Source organism: Hyposmocoma kahamanoa, unplaced genomic scaffold (genome assembly GCF_003589595.1).
Source record: "Hyposmocoma kahamanoa isolate Upper Pololo Valley unplaced genomic scaffold, ASM358959v1 215, whole genome shotgun sequence".
NCBI lineage: Eukaryota > Metazoa > Arthropoda > Insecta > Lepidoptera > Cosmopterigidae > Hyposmocoma > Hyposmocoma kahamanoa.
Window position 1 is genome coordinate 1918552 of NW_020653736.1, and position 21027 is coordinate 1939578.

The window sequence follows — 21027 nt, forward strand, 5'->3', positions numbered from 1 at the left end:
GAAACGAACGCAATGAACGAAATAAAGTTTCTCTGGGTGTCACACACCTTTCCGCGCCGAAAGAATCGACCGAGCCGAAAGAATTCTGTTTCAATGTTTCTGAAGTGTTGTCAAACTCCCCCCATTCACACGGCATTGTACTGCACGTTTTATTGCAGTATAAATCTTACCGAAAAACAATAGCGCATACATTATATATAGAACCGTTCACACGGTGTCTTTCCTGAAAAAGACGCAGTTACGTTTTACAGTATACGTTTATCGAATATACAACGTACTTGTCTAGCAAATAGAATCAACTTGCAATGTCCAGTGACGCGTAGTATTAATGCATCTCGTTCACACGGCGCGAAGTCATACGTTTTTTACCGAACAAGCTGAACAGCTTCCTGATTCATTGGATGATGACAGTACCTTCTATTCTTCCGGCGGCGGCGACAAAGCCGTTGGCGTCTTCTATGCCAATATAAAAGTGCAACAAAGCGTGGATCCATCCACAGACGTGTTCTCAGGGCGTTAGCTGTTTGAATACTGCGGCTATCCCTCTTTTAAACGCACGAAAATATATCCGTTTATAATCGAATACGTTAAAAACGTGCAGGACAATGCCGTGTGAACAAAGGCTAAGGTAACACAGCGAAGGTGGTAGTGAAAGTGGGTGCATCGTCCACATGGTCCGCGCCGAATTTGATGACATCATGCATCATCCGAATTCGTCTGGGATATAGGTACCTTTCGAATTCTTCCGACGATTCGTCCAATTCGGCGCGGATAAATGTATGAGATTTATTAAATAGGTTGGTGAGGTTTGATAAAAAAGAAATATATATAAAAATTACAAACAATTCGATTCTTTCGACTCTTTTGGGGCGATCCGCGCGAATAAGTGTGAGATCACCATAAATACGAGCTACGTAAAAAAGGAACAATAGAATGCTTGCCGGGGTGACAAAGCTGAAATCATTCCAAATATGACTAAAAACAGTTTTTTTTTATCTAACTGCACGATGTACAAAAAACTATGGGTAATTAATACAATACAGTAATACAAAAACATTTATTTAACTGTCTAAAACGTAATAAGTATATATACATATATAACCACACTAGGCTAGGCCTGTGTCGTGGTTATCAGTGCAGAAAGTTTTTACATGAGGACGTATTTTACTATATTATTAAATTAATTACAAAAGAAATATAATAAATTTAATATTTGTGTGTGTCTTTGTGTGTGTGTGCGTTTGTTAGTATGACCGCGAATTAATAACAATAAACTATGTTATTTGTAGAGCGTCCTTTATTTTATAGGAACAAGTAACGACCCTGTGTCCTCGTATGTCATGTTCTTTAGCACCTGATTTAATTTTCGTTTGACTTCATGTACCGATAAGTGTCCAAAATCGTGTAGTCTTAGAATTTTATTATACATAAATTGTTTATGTTGTTTAGCATTGAGAAGAAACTGTTTGTTTTCAAACAAATGAAAATAAACAAAATTAGGGGTTAAAGTATGAAATTGCCGTTTTATTGCAATAGGTTCTTTGAATTTTCATAGAATCTTCATGGTTTGAGGTTTTCGAATGAAACTTTTTTCAAATGGTTTCTGTGATTTTTTTTTTTAATTTGAAACATTTGAATATCGACTTTCAATTGTTTTTGTTATTCAATTTAGACAAGAAAGATGGATACTGCGAAAATTCGAGTGATTTTTGAATACGAGTTCCGACGCGGAACTAACGCGGCAGAAACAGCCCGCAATATCAATGCTGCGTTTGGAGAGGGGTCTAGAAAGAAACGCGTGTTGAAACTTGTGTTGCCTTGTTGAACCGGTACAGAAATGAAGGAATATTGGATCGAATTGTAACATGTGATGAAAAGTGGATTCTTTATGATAACCGGAAAAGAAAAATGCAATGGCTGACCCCAGGTCAAATGCCACAACAGTGTCCTAAAGCAAAACTTACCAATAAAAAGGTAATGGTAACTGTTTGGTGGTCTCAGCATGGTGTTATTCACTATAGTTTTCTCCGATCTGGTCAAGCAATAACGGCAGATGTCTATTGTGCCGAACTCCGAACCATGTTGACAAAACTAGCAGTAAAACAGCCCCGACTCATGAATCGATCTTCACCATTATTGCTCCACGACAACGCGAGACCTCACACAGCACGAGAAACCATTTTGACCCTTCAGGAACTGCAGTTAGAAACCATTCGTCATCCTCCGTATTCACCAGACCTTGCTCCAACGGACTACCACTTTTTTCGTGATTTGGACAATTATCTACGTGACAAGAAGTTTTCTTCCCAGGAGGCAGTACAAAATGCTTTCACACAGTTTGTGCAGTCTAGATCGTCGGAGTTCTATCGCAAAGGCATTAATAACCTTCCCATTAGATGGCAGCAATGTATAGATAATAATGGCAACTATTTTGATTAAATAAATTTGTTAAAAATTTAAAAAATAAACAATTTAGATTTTCAGTACAAATCGGCAATTTCATACTTTAACCCCTATTATTTTAAAAAACCTGAACGTATTTTTTTCCTTCGTTCCGTTTGGAACAGGCGAAGGTCAGAGACCATACAGCCTAGTCAATAGTTTCTCTTTTACTTCAGTAGTTTATTTGTATTTATAAATAAGTAGGCAATATGTATAAAGCAATATGGTCACCTATGCTTATATATTCACATGTTGTTTATTATGTGAGTCATTCATTGCCTTAAATGCGGCTCGGACAAACGTTATCTTAATTAGTTCGGTGCAAAGGTGAAATTCCTCTATCGACATTTTTAAAAATAGGAAAATTAGGATTTTTGGTGAACGTCAGGGATTCTTTTTTGGAGAAAGTTTGAGTTTTATTAAAAGCAACAGTGAGATTAATTGTGCAATCGAAGAACTTGTTTATTTATCCTTGAATAAATTATTACAGCAGTAAGTGTTCTTAAAATTTCCGATAGTGTTATTAATTAAGCTGTATAAGTAAATTATTTTGCTTGAAACCAAAATTCTGGGAGATTTATTTTTACTTTTTGAACATAAATGCTATGTTACATTTCTGTAATTGAATTCATGACTTTATAAATTAGTGGTTTATATCAAAATCTTCCTACAACATCAGAAATTTGGTTTATGGACATCTCACGCTTCACCAAAACATTGACTATGCCAAATTTGTTTTCACAAAAAACGACTTCATGGTTCCTCAGACAGTTTCCCTGTGTCTCCTATATTTGCGGATTACACAATACTGTCCCAGTTAAAAAAACACACTGTATACATAAATATTATTACGTTTGTTATATGTAAGGTTCGGATATCCATTTTATACCTAAAATTCAAATGTTTCACATTCAGAATATGCACAACAATTCAGAGCGGAAAGAACTCGCTGTCCAGCTGTTCGACGCAGGCGCAGTGCGGCTCGGTGAGATTGAAGCGAAAGTCGGCAGAAGGACACCCATCTACTTCGACTTGAGAATCATTGTTTCTCATCCTCAGATTATGGTAATAGTACACACAGCAGCTAGTTATTCTTATAAACGAGGTTGTGTCAATTTCTTTTCATTTTAAATAATCTTACATAACAAATCAAATCATTTATTTTTAAATATATTTAGGGGTAAGCTCCGATCGCTGCAGGCAAAGCATTGTATATCATTATGGACATATTATAGCAAGTAGAAAAGCAAGTAGGTAGTGTAATGGGAGGGGCCAGCCAAGTGGTTGGAATGTCGAGTTAAAAATTCTATGTATATTTTCCGATTTCTCCGTCAATTGTGCACCGATTTTGAAAATTCTTTTTTTTTTGTTCGAAAGGGTGCACTCTCGTGGTGGTCCCATTGTCACCAAGTCAGGATCTGATGAGGGGATGCCATGGGAATCGAGGAAAATTCTCAAATTTTATAGTCATGACAGTGTACTCACCGATTTCTCCATCAATTGTGGATTGATTTTGTTTGGAAGGGTATACCCTCGAGGTGGTGATGCTGGCGAAGCTGTTCCGGGTTCGTTTCGGCTATCACAATTCACTTGTCACATGTAATCAACAAATCACCGTTACCATGACAACCAGAAAAAAAGTATAAAATATACAAAGGAGTCCGTAACAGTACCTTTGTCACCAAGAACTCAGACTCTGATGGTCTTGGCCAGGAAGAAGTTGCACGGTCATAACAAACTTTCCGTGTTCGTTTTTCAAAAGTAATGCAAACATTGCGAGGATGTCTGAGAAAAATAATTCTTACAATCAATGATCAATCAATCAATGAAAACCGCCGTATTCAATAAATACTTTACATATACCAATGATTTTTTTTATATCAACTCAACTAAATAGAACACGTAAGCTATACGGTATACATTTTTCAAATAACTTTCGTTTGTAAAAACTGCCTGCCGCTCGACCTAAGCAAAATGAACCGTATTTGTATGAGAAAAATTTTAATTCTAGCTAAGGTTGTATTGACTCTTGAAAGTCATAAAACATGAGTTGTTGTTTATGATGTTACTAATATAGTCTAGTAGTAAAGTTGATGTTAACAAATTACTAGACATATTATAAATATTCAGTGTCAGTGTTTTTTATGATACCAAGTTCTAGAAGGATGAAGTTTTTCAGTGGCAGTAGAGGTCCTTGTGAAAGAGTTCGTCCAGGGAAGTACTGCCACCTTACATGTTTCTGCCGCCAAGCAGTAATGTGAGGGTAAGGATGCTTGTAAAGTTATAGGGACTGATGGGACTTGCAACATGTCTCAGGGTGACAGACGCAATGGCAGTAGCCCTCAGATCTTTGCGATTTAAAGCTCTCAGTGGCACTGCAACTGTTATGGACAGGAGTGTCGCTTATCACCAGGCGCACGACTTGTCCTTCCCGTCACTTGATATGATTAAAAAAGCTTCGGTAAAATTATCATATTATTGTGTTTTTTTGTTGCCATATAAAAAAACTCAAAGTTGCTCAATTTCTCTACGTGATCGAATCAGAAATGAGGAGATCCGTAGAAGAACGAAAGTGCAACCAAAATTCCTTAAAGGATTGGCAAGTTGAAGTCGCAGTTGGCAGGGCACATAGCTCGTAGAATTGACGGCCGTTGGGGTAGAAAGGTTCTCGAACGGAGATCACGAACCGGAAGGTGTTCAGCGGCCCCTTACTAGATAGACGGAAACCGATGGATGCACGTCTCGTCCGATTCGTCTGGCTGGACGTCTTCTGGTTTATGTGATAATGTTTTTGTTTTTTTCCTTGCGGTTAACAGTGTGTCAGTTGTCAAAATTACATTTGAAGTTGACGAATTTATAAACAGAATCCATATTATAATGGTAGGGGGTCTACTCAAAATCACCCGGGAATAATAATAATTAGTATAATAATGCATAGAATGATAGTTTCATATCAAACGAACCGTCACAAGTGAGGCAAACAAATTCATGTAGGCGTAAGCAACTGGTATCTACGCTCGTTGGCACGCACACAAATATACCAATAATGATGCCATAGTAGTATCTTTTTATGTTTGTCTGACGTATTTTTACACTCATTTACCGCACATTTCGTCATTTTTAGCTAAAATTCTGGAGCTGTTCGCGGTGTAAGTTGACCTTGAGCACTGAAGGCCCGCCCGCTCGTGTAGGCCCATTGGGCGCGCTTCAATTTGCCTCACTTAGCGTGTGCGGACTAGGTTTCTGTGTTATTATTCTAAGGTACCTACTATTTTAACGGCTGCTACAACTTCGCCGTCGACTCTCAAACTTCCATTGACCCAAATTATCTATGTTTGTCATCAGTTTCGTCGATGTGTCAAATCCATAAATTGGCAATAACCGTAGCGGCTGTCCTTCTCAGTCGCCTCTCTTATCAGTGGAATAATAAATCTCATTGTAATATTTTTAGCTTGATGAAGACCGGTTTTCAAGGAATATAAATAATGTAGTGGATACTTAGACTGCTTTTTTATATAATAACTACTGACATTCGTTAAAAAAATCGTGACACATATACATATACATACATTCCATTTTTCAAAATGGCGCGGGGTTTTGTTGTTATAGTTTTAATGTTGACTAATTTTAATGTAGAGTATTCTTATTTGTTGCCTGGTTGAGCTGGTAGATTTATGGCGAATGCGTATTAAACAAAAAATACACACGAGTTTAAAAAATGACACCCAAACTAAAGAGAAAATTAAATGTAGGCCATACAAATATTTCTCCCAGTGCGTGGTAGATCAGCATGGAGGCAGTTAAAAAGAAGAAAGCGAATGCTGTTTAAAATTAAATTATTTTCCAAATTATACATAATATCTTAGAATAATAACGCATAGAAACCTAGTCCGCACACGCTAAGTGAGGCAAATTGAAACGCTCCCAATGGGCTTACACGAGCGGGCGGGCCGTCAGTGCTCAAGGTCAACTTGCACCGCGAACAGCTCCAGAATTTTAGCTAAAAATGACGAAATGTGCGGTAAATGAGTAGAAATACGTCAGACAAACATAAAATAGATACTAACATCACATTCCACAATGAAGTAACGCGTTTCAACTTATATTTTTATATAAATATTCACTAAAACCTAAAATTAACCTACTACTAAAACTAGCCTACATGAATTTGATTTTTGCCTCACTTGTGACGGTTCGTTTGATATGAAACTATCATTCTATACGTTATTATTCTAAGCATAATATTATCAAATAAAGAAAAGGGTACTTGACTAAATAAATTATTATTCAATAATTAGATAAATAAGTTATTAATATGTATCAATATGTATCAGTTGTTTACCTCATTAAACTTATAAATAACAGAAAATTCTCAAATACTTCGAGAATGACATATTCGTAATAAAGAATCGATATCACTCAAGTTGAAATTAAAATCTAGCTTGAGTATTATAAATTGATTCACAAGTAAACAATTGTTCTTCTCCTTGCTAGACCTAGGCTCTTGTTGGTGGTTGTTGAGTTCGTCCAGGGAAGTACATACCCACTGCCGCCACATTATTACTATTTCTGCCACCAAGCAGTAGTGTAAGTATTACCGCGTTCCGGTTTTGCAGGGTTAGGGTGCTGGTGAATTTACAGGCATATGGGACTTTTCAACTTAAGCCTCTGGAGACGGCCGGTATGACAGTACCCCTCAGATCTATGCGATTTAAAGCTCTGATTGGAATTGCAGTTGCATGGGTAGGCGTGTCGCTTACCACCGGCCTCAAGACTTGTTCGGCCCGTCACTTGGTAATAAAAAAAGAACTATATATATATCTATCTCTCTCTCTCTCAGTGTGTGTGTCATTGTCCATGTCACATTATCATACAATTGCTATTTAAACAAAAAAAGGGTCAATTTACAGTGCTCATCTTCAGTGGACACAAAATAATACAAAATCGTCCTCTCCCGGTGCAAATACAAATTGCATCGACTGGACATTTCTTTCTTCGCACTTTTTGCTGAAGTTTCTATTTCTTCTACACAGATGGCGGTAGCTCAAGAACTACAGGAATTGGCTTCAAGACTACGCTATGACATTCTCTGCGGCGTTCCTTACGCAGCTCTTCCTCTAGCTGCAGTCATGTCAGTAAATTCAAATATTCCAATGATTATGAAAAGAAAGGAAACTAAGCTATATGCAACTAAAAGAATTTTAGAGGGCGTCTTCGAAAAAAACCAGACTTGCTTAGTTGTAGAGGATGTAGTGACATCTGGTGGCAGTTTGCTGGAAACAGTTGGAACTTTACAAAGCGAAGTTTGATAGTTACTGATGCCGTAGTGGTTCTTGATCGAGATCAAGGTGGCGCTAGAGTGCTAAAAGAAAATGGCGTTAGTCTACATTCCCTCTTCACACTGACGGAGTTGGTTGGAATTTTGAAAAATGCTGGGAAAATTGATGATGACACGGTTGTTGTTATTTTAGAGCACATTAAGGAATGTCAGTTTGGTACTAAAGACAATTTGGAATGAATCGACAAAATATTAAATTCCTTATGACAGAAAGTTGGAGATGCTGAAAAATTCCGTGCATTTTCAAATGAGATGCGTCGAGGCGCTGGTAGAAGGATACAGAGATTTCGGATAATGGTGGTGGTTTTTAGATTTAATTTACTAAGTATCTATATTATATACTTCTGATAGTACGAGGTATCTACAACTTTAAATAATATTATTTCAATATTGTACAATATTATCATGAAGTATACCGACTTATCCGTAGAACAAAGATCTATGTGCAAGACTGCTTGTTTCCAGGAAATAGTGACATTTCATTCGTTCTTCGCTGTGTATATCAGATCGACCGTTGTTCGATTTTATATTTCCGAAACGAAATAAGATATATTAATTCTCAAAACACCTTTACAAATGTCTTACTTTGAATAACGAAATCATTCTCGTAAGGTGCTTATTCTCTCTTCTTGCTAATAATCACATCGGACTGTGTTCCTCGGATCATTCGATACTATAAAATATATTCGAGTGTAATAACTAGAAATATTATTTAATATTTGACGATGATATACAACCTGAAAATTACCCTACCTTAATGTAATAAGTGGCTTACTTACGTTCCTACCTATGAATACAATTTAGCATTGCAGTTTCCTGAAAACGGCCTTTTATTTCTGCACCTGCCTGCAGGCCAGAGTTTGATTAACTGTGTGTAATACCTACTAATAATTTAATCGTATGCAAATAAATGCATACGCATACATGTGCCGGATACGTGGACTCATAACGCAATCTAGGTGTGGATTACATATTATTTCCTTGTTATTGTGGATAACGGGATACTACCTCCTGGATTAAGGGCCGGTTCAGAGGATAGGTTATGCCAACACGCGCTTGTAACAACTACACAAATTTTATTCAAAATGTAGCCGCAACGCAGGGGTTCACTTGCCGCGTTTACACTTGTCATCAGAATCTACTCGCATAGCTTATTCCAATAACCGATAAATTTATTGTTTTCATAATTTGACCAAAGTTTTTCAAACGATTAGGAAATTCGGAAACGAATACTGGAAGAAAGAAGGCAATACCAGTCACGCAAAAACAGTTTAATTCGTTTTCCAGTCTCGTGTAGATAATCGGTTGCCTCACAATCAAACCTATATGTGATTTTCGACAAAATTTTACAGGACAGCCCAAAAACACAAAATAAAGGTCGGTCACAAAAAGGATCGTAGCTTATTTATTACATATTTCATACTATAACTTTGTGGCAACCAGAATCAAAACAGTAAGCGTTTGCTAGGTTTATGGTTATTGATATATTAGAAATTTTGAAATACAATTTATTTTGTTTCATAAATATAATTAAAATATTAGAACAAATATTAAACTAATAATATCTTCAATGTCAGTATGATTGTACCTACCTACCTTCGTAAAACACCGACTGCCAATTCTTTTTTTCTAATTCAACAAATTATTTACGCACGAAGATTATCAAGTTTAGTGCCAATGTGTAAAAGTATTTAAACTATTCTAAATTTTTATTGACTTGATACTCAATTATTTTTTGTGAAGTTACTCCACTAGTTTGTTATAATTATTAATACATAGATCGAACACTCAGAAAAAAATTCCTTCGATCCGGCCGGATTCGAACCGACGTCTTCTAGCTTACCGTGCCAGACGCTATACCAACTAAGCATTTAAACTAGTTGTTTGCACTATATAGATGGCACGTGCGATACCGAGACGACTCACTCTTGTCCTATTGTTCTCTAAAAGATGAAACGAAGACGAACCAGTGCAAATAAAACTACTTATACTTGAAAATCTAGCAAGAATCAAAGTACTATGGGAGTAGTATTCCGTTAATTAAAATTTGTCTTCTTACTAGGTTTTGTTCTGCCGTAAGGACTGTCAAAAGCTTGATGCGCAGTCCACACTGTGAGCGAAGGTAACAGTTAGTTTTAGCTCACGTAGCTGCGGCATATTTTCATACATCTGTTTACACCGTAAACTAAGCTAACGCAACTTAGCTTCCCTCGCGGTGTGGTCTGCGCTTGACGCTTTGGAATATAATTATAATTTAACTACACCAAGTACGTATGTACCTTCGGGAATGCTTATTATTCATAGACAGGAAACGATAGACCAAGTTGATACCATGTACACATGACCTATAACATGTTCATCAAAAAGTACGTCGATAAGTTTGTAATGAAACCAATGATTACGTTCTTGCGTGACATATTCTGCTTTGATTCAATAATACATGAACATTCACTACTTTATTAACTTCGACAGAACTGTGTCAAGGATTTGAGAATTGTAAATGATTACCTACCTTACCTATATTCAATATTGATGTGATCGTACAGATTATCAAGAAACTTTTCACTGAATAAAACAATAAATTAAAATCATTGTAGTTTATTATTTACCAGCTGGAATATAATTAAAAAACTTTGATCGACTTCGAAAAATTGTACGACATCAGCTTTTTGATTAAAAAAGCTTGAACTCATCACACTGGTTACAAAGTATTAAAAATTAAAACTTAAGGTTATAAAAAAAATTAAGTTCAGCCTTATCAAAAAAAGATCTTTTCCTTTGTGTCATATCAGTGTTGAGCACCGTGGATGGTCGGTCGAAGGGATCGCGCGTCTTGTGATGGTCTGTTTATGCCAATAAACATCCGAGAGCGCCCTTCTCAAGGAAAACACTGGGAATGTAAACGCAATTCATGCTACCGAACATCAACGTCTATGGGCCGCCCAGGGGTTTGAAACGCAATTATGTCAGAAATTTTTATGTAACAAAGTACTAAGAAGCTAAATGCTGGCGACCTGAGAGCCAGGACGCGTTGGTCAGTGTGACGTCAGAGATAAATTTGGGTGGTTAATTGTCCTCGATTTCTTGCTCTTGCTCCTCATCGAACTCCGCATCCTCGTCGGCGGTGGCCTCCTGGTACTGCTGGTACTCGGATACCAAGTCGTTCATGTTGCTTTCGGCCTCGGTGAACTCCATCTCGTCCATGCCCTCGCCGGTGTACCAATGCAAGAAAGCCTTGCGCCTGAACATAGCGGTGAACTGTTCTGAGATGCGCTTGAACAGCTCCTGGATAGCAGTAGAGTTGCCGATGAAGGTGGCGGCCATCTTGAGGCCACGCGGCGGGATATCGCACACGGCGGTCTTCACGTTGTTCGGAATCCATTCCACAAAGTAAGAGGAGTTCTTGTTTTGGATGTTAAGCATCTGTTCGTCGACCTCCTTCATGGACATGCGACCACGGAAGATGGCGGCAACGGTCAGGTAGCGGCCGTGGCGCGGGTCGCATGCTGCCATCATGTTCTTGGCGTCGAACATCTGCTGGGTGAGTTCGGGTACGGTGAGTGCACGGTACTGCTGGCTGCCGCGGGATGTGAGTGGCGCGAAACCGGGCATGAAGAAGTGAAGTCGCGGGAAGGGAACCATGTTGACGGCCAGTTTACGGAGATCCGCATTCAGTTGACCGGGGAATCGCAGGCAGGTAGTGACGCCGGACATAGTGAGCGACACGAGGTGGTTCAGGTCGCCGTACGTGGGTGTGGATAATTTGAGCGTGCGGAAGCAGATGTCGTATAAAGCCTCGTTGTCAATACAATAGGTTTCATCGGTGTTTTCGACTAGCTGATGGACTGAGAGTGTGGCATTGTAAGGTTCGACTACTGTGTCTGATACTTTGGGGGAGGGTACAACGGAGTATGTGTTCATAATTCTGTCGGGGTACTCCTCTCTGATTTTAGAAATGAGAAGTGTGCCCATGCCGGATCCGGTGCCGCCACCGAGCGAGTGTGTGAGTTGGAATCCCTGGAGGCAATCGCATGACTCTGCCTCCTTGCGAACAACATCTAAGACTGAATCGACTAGTTCGGCGCCCTCGGTGTAGTGCCCCTTAGCCCAGTTGTTACCGGCTCCAGATTGTCCGAAGACAAAATTGTCGGGGCGGAAAATCTGTCCGAAGGGTCCCGAGCGGACAGAGTCCATGGTGCCTGGCTCGAGGTCCACAAGGATGGCTCTGGGGACGTATTTGCCGCCGGAGGCCTCATTGTAGTAGACGTTGATGCGCTCCAGCTGCAAGTCAGAGTCGCCATGGTAGGCGCCGGTGGGATCAATGCCGTGTTCATCAGAGATGATCTCCCAGAACTGTAACAAAAGAAATTGATCGTTAATTTAGCTATTTGTAGTGCAGATGTCCTCCTTACGTGAAAGGCGGGCTATTTTGGACGCGGAACCGAGTGTCTTATTTCGGAAGTATGTATTCCCAATTTACGACAGGGGAGACCGGGAACGACAGCAGCGGCGGCTGGCACCGCGTGCGGCCGGATGACTCACCGTTGCCTAGCGACGTGGTTGGAAACACGCAGTCGCCGCCAAAGGCGTCACCGCCGTATTTCCATATTTACGAGGTCGTTCTACTTCACGATCGTACTGGTGCAATCGATAATACAAAATAAACAAGTATATTACTATTCAAGTAAGTATAATATCGGCCATTAACTTTCCAATACTTTATATAAACTCCTTTTAAGAAGAGAGCGCCGAGCAAGTTTCTTATTACGATCGCGGCCGCGCCATAAATGAAGTCAGGTCGGGGCTGCGAGGCGCGGCGACAAGATTACTTGACGTTTTTGGGACAAAATGAGTACAACGCCATGTACAATATACTGAGTCATTCATTAACATAAGCTCACGAAGATAGTATCGCGAATCAATCATCTAGACGAATTAAAAAAAACTCAAGCGATAATATCGATAAATGTTCCAAGTCATCCACAGTGAAGATGATAGGAAGATTAGAAACCGATTTACTATATTCTGAGCTAATTGAAAGTTAGAAAGGTGTCTCTATTGTAACAGAAAAGCATGAGATGGATATCTTTATAACGATTCCTCGGTGTTAATTAGAATTAATTGAATACTTCTATTATCGGGCACATTATAATAATTGCAATGGGACACCTTAGAAGGGCCCCCACAGGCCCTAATTGATTCCCAAGGCCAGTCTGTTGGGTGTGAGTCAGTTGGTGAGTCATAGTTATAAAATGAGGGGCGCGCTGTAACGAGGGACGTTGGGTCGTGCCACCCCTAAAATATTTTTACGAAATGAGAAAACCTGAGCGAACTAAGAGATGAGTAACGGAATGGTGAATAAGAAATGCGATTTCATGTGAATTTTATATCGTATTTTCGTGATTCAATTTCGCTACAAATAAATGACTTTGGTTTATTTACAATTTGTTATGTCACAATCTGTAGAGTAATAATAATAACTATATCTTTATTCAAAAACACACCTTCTTAGCCTTATCTATATAGCACAGACAAGAAATTTACAGGTTCGAAATGTATCCAAAACAAAATAAAACAAACAGGTAGAAAAGGCGTAAGAAATCTAAGGACTGGCTCCTAAACTAGACAAATGTCTGTCTTAGGAAACAGTGTTCAGTTAATAAAATTATATGTATTTAAAATTTAAAGAGTTGCAAATAACGGTGGTAGTTATGCACATTTTAGGTTAATATTCGGATTTTGATATTTTTATTTGCTTTAACTGTACGTTGTAGAGGTGGACATAACAACAAAGGAGCTGCAATGTCTTCATCTCAACGTTGATCTAGCGCCTTGCTGGTAGACACGCGAGATTTTACTCAGTGCGTCTTCATTGAAGCGCGGTTTAATGGCCTAAACACTGGACCAGATCCTTGGAAAGAGGTATATGATTAAAAACATTCTTTCTCATTGTATTACAATATTTAGCTTTTCTAGTGCCTTCGGGTAATTCCATCTTCAGCAATAATATATAATAATACTGAAGCTTAGTAGACACCACCTAGCGCAATGCGATGCGGTTCCATATAAAAACAACTAAAACAAATTGCTCACTGACTTCGATGTGTGAAGCTTGTTCCATGTTTTTCTTGTAAGTTTTATTATAAAACATTGTATATAGTTTTAGTTGCTTTTCATTCGAAGTTTATTTGAACATTAATTTGCCTCATGGATTGTGTTTATAAGGTATTAGTGCATTCTTACTAACGAGACGGTTCCATATCACCCTATACTCCAGTGGCATTAGTTAGAAAAATAAGCTTCATTTAGTCTGTCTTTGATATCATCAACGGATTTGGATTGTCTTATTTTGGAGAGATGCCAAATAACAAAACGAAATACAGCTTTTACCTAAACTTTATTGAGAATGAAACGTCTTGGAAGTGACGTGTTCAATTTGAGAAATGCAGTTATGCTCAGACACGATGAAGATTTTATTTGGTATGCAGATAAAAATACAGGATTGATATAGCACTGTACATTTCAGCACAATCCAGGCGCAAGTTAATAAAAATATATTAGCAAAGGTGTACAAGGTATAATGTTTTTTAAGTGGGACTGTAGGGGGAAATCCGAAACCCTGAAACGAGATACTGTATTAACCATTAGGCGTGTTTTTATACAAAATATTTTGGCATCGATCGACGGTAAACATTAGAGGGGTCGCTGTCCTACAAGATGGTACGACCAAGTTTGTACGACTCTCGGCATGAGTCTCGATCATGTCAAAGACCGCCACTGACGGCACAGCGTTGTCAATCAGAAACTGTTTCGGCGGGGTAGTCACGACACTTAGAAATACGACGCGAGGTGATTTTGGTGTAGTTTATTTTTTTAGTCAAGCAAAAAATATAAAATTTTTGTTATATCTAAGTTGTATAGAAACAAAAAAGTCTAGTAGCACCAAGTCTAGTTAGTAGTCGATAAAAATGTTATTTTAAAGTTTGGACTAGTGTCTCGGGTTTGGATAACGAAATTAGCTTTAGTAATGAAACAGACACCACTTATTTAATTTAACGGAACAATTACCCAATTATTATTTAACTGAAAAATTTGGGCACCTACTTCAAGCAAACAAGATCGCCAATCGCCAAAGCAAAGATTGGCGATCAAGACAGGCCATTTTTTAGAATAATTAACTACAAACTAATTGGTTTAAGACATTATGATCCAATTAACGGAAAATGCTACAGAATTTACAAGGCGAGTCATGCTTGCGTAGATAAAAATCTATTGGTTAGATGAAAGTCGTGCAAATCGTGGTGGAAATTAATTAAGCAGCTCGACGTGGAAGCAGAAGGATATTATGGGTAGGAGACAGACCTCTTCATATAGTAAACGAAATGTATAAATAAATATTAGATAATATCACATACGTTGCTCTGGTCCATGCGTAACTAAACCACTTGCGTTATGGAAATATGAAACAACGACAGTACTAAAAACGCCCAGACCCGAGACAGCACAGAAGTTTCTAAATTTCCCCGGCTGGGGTTCGAACCCGGGACCTCAGAGATTGCGACACTATGAAAACCGGTGGGCGAGCCACTCGAGCACGGAGGTCGTCAAATAAAATAAAGAACCTAACCTGTATTTGTGCAGCGTCAAGTATTTAAATCCAACACTATATCGATTGCGCTAAGAACGGAATTATTTATTCCTTTTACCCCACACGAGAAAAACTAGTATTGTTGAAACCCAGATGCCATTAATTTAAATACTATCAAATATCAGCATTTAAATAACTATATTATTTTCATTAGTCTGATTAAAAAAAGACTACTACTACATTGGACTGAAAATAAGCGCAGTACAGAGTACTAATAAAACCGTCCTCAAAAGTCATTCATCCCCTAGTTTGCCACCCTTAGAGGTGGAATATTTTCTTCAAATTTAAATGAGACCACTACTGGGGTGCCCTATTTCCAACAAAAAAAGAATCTTCAAAATCAGTTCACAAATTAGGAGGTATCGCGTAACATATATAAAATTTTAAAAAACCAGTCGAATTGAGAACCTCTATTTTTGTAAGTCGGTTAAAGCTTAACTTTAAGTAACAAAAGCAGGGCCGATGCAGTGAGACTGACCTTGAGGACGGTAACAAAGGTTTTTGTACTATGATCAGACTGTTCAAACATTTTAAGTATGTAATTATGAGGCAATAATGAAACAACGCAGGATGTAACGAAATGCAGTCATATTTCACGTGGTGATTCGTGGTCGGGATAAACAGCTTTGCAAAAATAAAACAATTCTATGAGTTTTTGTATGGAGAAAATTATTTTGTTGTGATACTCGTATGATGAAAATTTTTGTTCACAAATATGCTCACTTGCTGATTCAGGGTCATATTCCAGAACTCTACTTATTGCTCAAGTCAGGATTTGAGTATGATTTCAAGCACTGGAAATACGACCCTAAACGCAAAGACTTAAGTATAATGTATAGTGCTTTCAAGGTCGTATTCTAGAACTCTATTCAATGCTCAAGTCAGGATTGCACTGGAAACACAAGCACTGGAAATACGACCCTACTACTACGACCCTAATAGCAGGGACTTGAGTACGATATCGAGTGCTTTAAACCATACTCAAATCTTGACTTGAGCATTGAGTAGAGTTCTGGAATACGACCCTCAAATAGGCAAATATAGACTATGAACGAAATACATAGGGGATAATACCTCCCTCTAAATCAGCGAATTATTGTATATTTTGTTCTATATTTTTTACATATAGCTGCTATTCAAAAATAGTGGTCCAATTCTTAGTTCCTTTTCATTTATTAGTGACATTTATTTAAAAAATGCTAAATTTTATTGTAAATATAAGCAAAGGGACAATTTCGAGCGGCAGACATGTGTCAGCTTTGTATAAACATGTACTTTTGAGACAGGCCGCTATTGTAGTAAGCCTGATCTTTGCCTTTCAAATCATTACGGGATTTTAGAAGGCGATATTAAACTCTATGTGTTATGTACGCCGATTCCTATCTTTTATTATAACTCATACATGGAACTAAATTGGCACTAAATAACAAAAAAAATCTATACATAATTTGATCAAAATTAGATACGTACTCAAAAGAAGAACGATGTGGTCTTATTTCTTTTTATATCAAAGTTAAGATTTTGATGAATTGTGTTAAAGGCAGCTCTTCCAAGAAATATAATTGAAGATGACTCACTAATTATCAATATCGAGAAACTTGCGATAATAGAAGTTTTTTACAGTACATGCGACGATCTTTAATGGCAAAAAAAATCGACGTAATGGATTTGGTCCATTTTTAGATTTCCCCGAATATCTTGTTTACAATATTAGTACAGTAGCCAGAAACTTCGAAGTATTAAGTTGAAAATAGGCGTTTTACAATGTGTTAACACGATTTTATGTGCGTCCTGAAAACTACAAAGTTTGTGCTTCTTAGTAGAGGTGTTGAAATCTTCACTTTGTATGTTACAATCCTATGACGCCGCCTATAAACCAGCGTTTCGCCTTCTATTTCAGTACATTTTAACGCACGCGGAAGGGGAGGTCGTTGACCCATACCTAACGCTATTTAGCTTTTGCGCCAGTTCGTGCTCTTGCTTCCTATTGTATAAACAACATTCTTCCTAATTTACTTTTTTGCTGAATAATTAGCTTCATAAATTCATGCATGTGATATTAATCTATTCAAGAAACGAAACAACGGAAATAACACCCATTTGGTAGTTATGTTAGGGTGAAATTAAGTTGGTGAAATTGGGTCCCCGAATCAGAGCAACGGAGTTCACTCTGAAGCATTATTAGCCAGAGCACCCAGACCAGTACTAATTTATTAAAAAATCCATTTCCTAAATTGGTCCTCCCGGGAACCGAACCTTAACCTTAACTAACACCTACAGAGCAAACCGTCGGGCCTCTGAGGTCTCAAATATAGGTATTAGATTCATTTATAGATAACGAGCATTTAATGCACCTTCCGATTATTATTTACAGTCGCAGTTGTTTGGAAGAGGTTGCAATCTAACAATACTGTTACAATAAGGCTGTCTGTTGCACCTTGTCTTGTTTGTTTTTAACAGACTTTAAAAAAAAACATACTTTTTTGTATGTATGTTACGCGATAACTCCGGTATTTGTGAACCGATTTATATGATTCTTTTTTTGTTGGAAAGAGGGTACCTCCATAGTCGTCCCATTTCATTCTAAAGAAAATCATCCACCACTGAGGGTGGCTGTTCATGCATGAAGATTCATTTTTATAAATAGCGCCTAAATTTTATTATAAGGAACAATTATTTTAATGGTTGATTTTGCTATTCTATAATTGAAGGTGTTTTTCTCTCTCAATTTACTTTGAGTAGTGAAAACAGATTTTTATTATCTCCATTGTCAAGTCCCGTATAGTGGCGAACTAGGGGATATTTCAATAAAACTTGGCAAATAGACGTAATTCCACGTACCTTTGAGGTCGGTTTTTTTAGTACTCTGTACTGAGATTATTTAACCGACTTTCGAGTATTTTTTGTATGTATGTTACGCGATAACTCCGGCTGTTGTGAACCGATTTTGATGATTCTTTTTTTTGTTGGAAAGAAGGTACGTCAATAGTGGTCCCGTTCAAATTTGAACAAAATATTTTACCTCTTAATGTTGGCAAACCAGGACATGAATTGACTTTTGAAGTCGGTTTTTTTAGTACTCTACTGATTTACGTATTTATCCCTGTGTGCAAAACAGTATTTGTATTATATTCCTGAAAAAGTACAGCAATCTTTGAACGTATTCTACGAATGGACTAAAATATGGTGCATTAAGCTTAACGAATCAAAGTCAGCGCATATAGACTTTAGCTATAAGAAACCTATATATCACCCGGTATTTGTCAACAACAAACAAATACCATATGAGAATACTGCTAAATATCTTGGCATGACACTTGACATCAAGCTTCACTGGAAAGCCCATGTCAAGAAAAAACGAAAAGAACTAGACATTCGTTACAGAAATATGTATTGGCTGTTTGGCAGACATTCTACGCTATCTTTAAGCAATAAACTACTATTGTATAGGCAGTTCCTAATGCCAGTCTGGACCTATGGTATACAGCTCTGGGGCTGCATCGCAAACACCAACATAAATATTATCCAACAAAGACCTCCAACGAGACTTGTAAATGGAATTCTTAGACAAGATAGCTCAGAAGTACGCCGAAGCCTACCAACGCAGGCTTCACCATCACGTGAACGCCCAGGCCATTCAGCTCCTTGACGACACAGACATTATAAGACGTTTAAAACGGACAAAACCATTTGAACTAGTGTAGTGTTAGTGTATGATTAAACTAAAGAGTGCCAGTGACACTGAATAAAAAGAACGCACGATAAAAGTGTCTTCGCCTTAATAGATAATAAGAAAATTGCCAGTGGGTGAATTCTTAAGCATAATTTGTTTATTTATTAGTTTAAGTGAAATGTAAATTACTTATTAGTCTTGTATTTGACTAGATTGTAATGCATTTATAATGTACTTTACTAATGCTTATAAATTTAAAAAAAAGTATTCTAACTAGGTACATGAATGTTGTTTCTTGTCGAGTGTTTGAGTTGATGTTGGGAATAATAGTTTTCATAAGGACCACTTTAGACAACAGAGATAGTATGTATTTCTACGAAAGTAAAGCTGCATTCAAGTAAGTAAAACTTGTTTTAACTTCGTGGGAGGCAGTGAGAACACGACGTTGAGTCACGAAAATGTTATGGTAAGCCTTGCCGATTCGAAAAGCATCGAGAGAAATAAACGTTTCGTAATGTTTTCTATAAAAGGGCAATGTCCCCATTCTTTGTTCAACATACGACACACATACATTATGGGCTGTATATACCGTAATGTACATATATAACTTGTTTGGAAGCTTTACAGGCATATTGACATATCAAGGTAAGAAGTGTAGGTAAGGAGGTAGTTCTGTCACTTAAGTGACCTTCTACCTATATACCTACTTATAGGTACCTACTAAATAAGTAAGTTTTGTAATTAGGCAGTCAGTCGATCACAATATTTTTCGAAAGTGTGTATCATCCATGTCACGAATAAAATGAAATCACACGTTAAAAATAAAGTGGCCAGCAACATATGGCCGTTATTTTAAAACCATGATCAAATTTCGAACGTTACGAACTTCGCCCTGTGATTGGTCGCCCTTATCACGGGACGCGGCAACTAGCCTTGGGGAGTTCAAAAAGCGTTTCGCCCTTCCTAGAGTAACGGAATTTTAACGCGGGAAAATATTCCTATGATCATATAACTTTGCTAGAAAGGTGACATTTCCTTGCTTATCTCACAAGTTTATCAATGTGGTTTTATTGATAAGCTAATAAAAGACTTTTTTATGAGCTAATAAAAGATATTCTGCTACAAATAATAGTTTACACACATTAGATAACAAAATGGAAAAAAGCTTGATATTTTATTAAAAGATATAAAAATTTTATGAAACAAGATCAAAACGGGCTCCACGTCGACGACATGTCAGAATTTTCGTCAAAAATGTGTAAATGACGCTATTAAACGTGATGTAGCGGACGCAGAGAGCAACGAATGAGAAAAAAACACGTAGGAACAAGGGTCGCTGCCGCTGTCTTAGGTAACTACTTGAGATCAATGCTTCTACAAAGTTAAGTAAGGAGAACAACCTATTTTCATGTTTCCTGCCCATATTTTCAAGTAACGACGCGAAATTACAGTGAAAATACGCGAACAAAGAGGCAAGATGTACCCTAGGTAGGTGCCAGGTGAGTAAGCCACACCCATTATTTTAGTGAAAATCACTTTAATTACGACACTACAATAAAATACAACTAAAAACATCAACTTTAAAAGAATAAGCGCGGAATTTGCGACATGATAATACTTATTATTAATTACCATTCGTCGATGTGAAACAAAATGCCGGCCGCCCGCAAATTCCCGGTGTTCGGAATTCGAACGTTAATAAAAACAGAAGAATGGCTAATTACCTTAGCTCCGATCTGGTTGCCGCACTGTCCAGCTTGAATATGCACGATTTCCCTCATTTTGTGAATGTAAACTTAATAAATTACTTAACACTATTAAATTTTTCTGCTCCGCACGCACCACGTACTTTCGGTGGTTGCTTGAAGAATAAACGACAAATGTCGCTCACTCCCGAACCCAGTGCTATCCACGAAGTGGCGAATT

General features: G+C 37.8%; 1 protein-coding gene and 1 pseudogene across 1 annotated transcript; one reads left to right on the forward strand and one right to left on the reverse strand.

Annotated features, from left to right (window-relative positions):
• Positions 1-3360: 3360 nt before the first annotated feature.
• LOC113227735 lies at positions 3361-7962 on the forward strand (annotated as a pseudogene).
• A 2626-nt stretch (positions 7963-10588) lies between these two features.
• LOC113227794 (tubulin beta-1 chain) lies at positions 10589-20972 on the reverse strand. The gene is made up of 2 exons (XM_026460812.1): positions 20826-20972; positions 10589-12133 (listed from the first exon to the last, which is right to left on the reverse strand). The coding sequence occupies exons 1-2, from the start codon at positions 20880-20882 to the stop codon at positions 10847-10849; spliced, it is 1344 nt and encodes a 447-aa protein (XP_026316597.1). The 5' UTR covers positions 20883-20972; the 3' UTR covers positions 10589-10846.
• Positions 20973-21027: the final 55 nt, after the last annotated feature.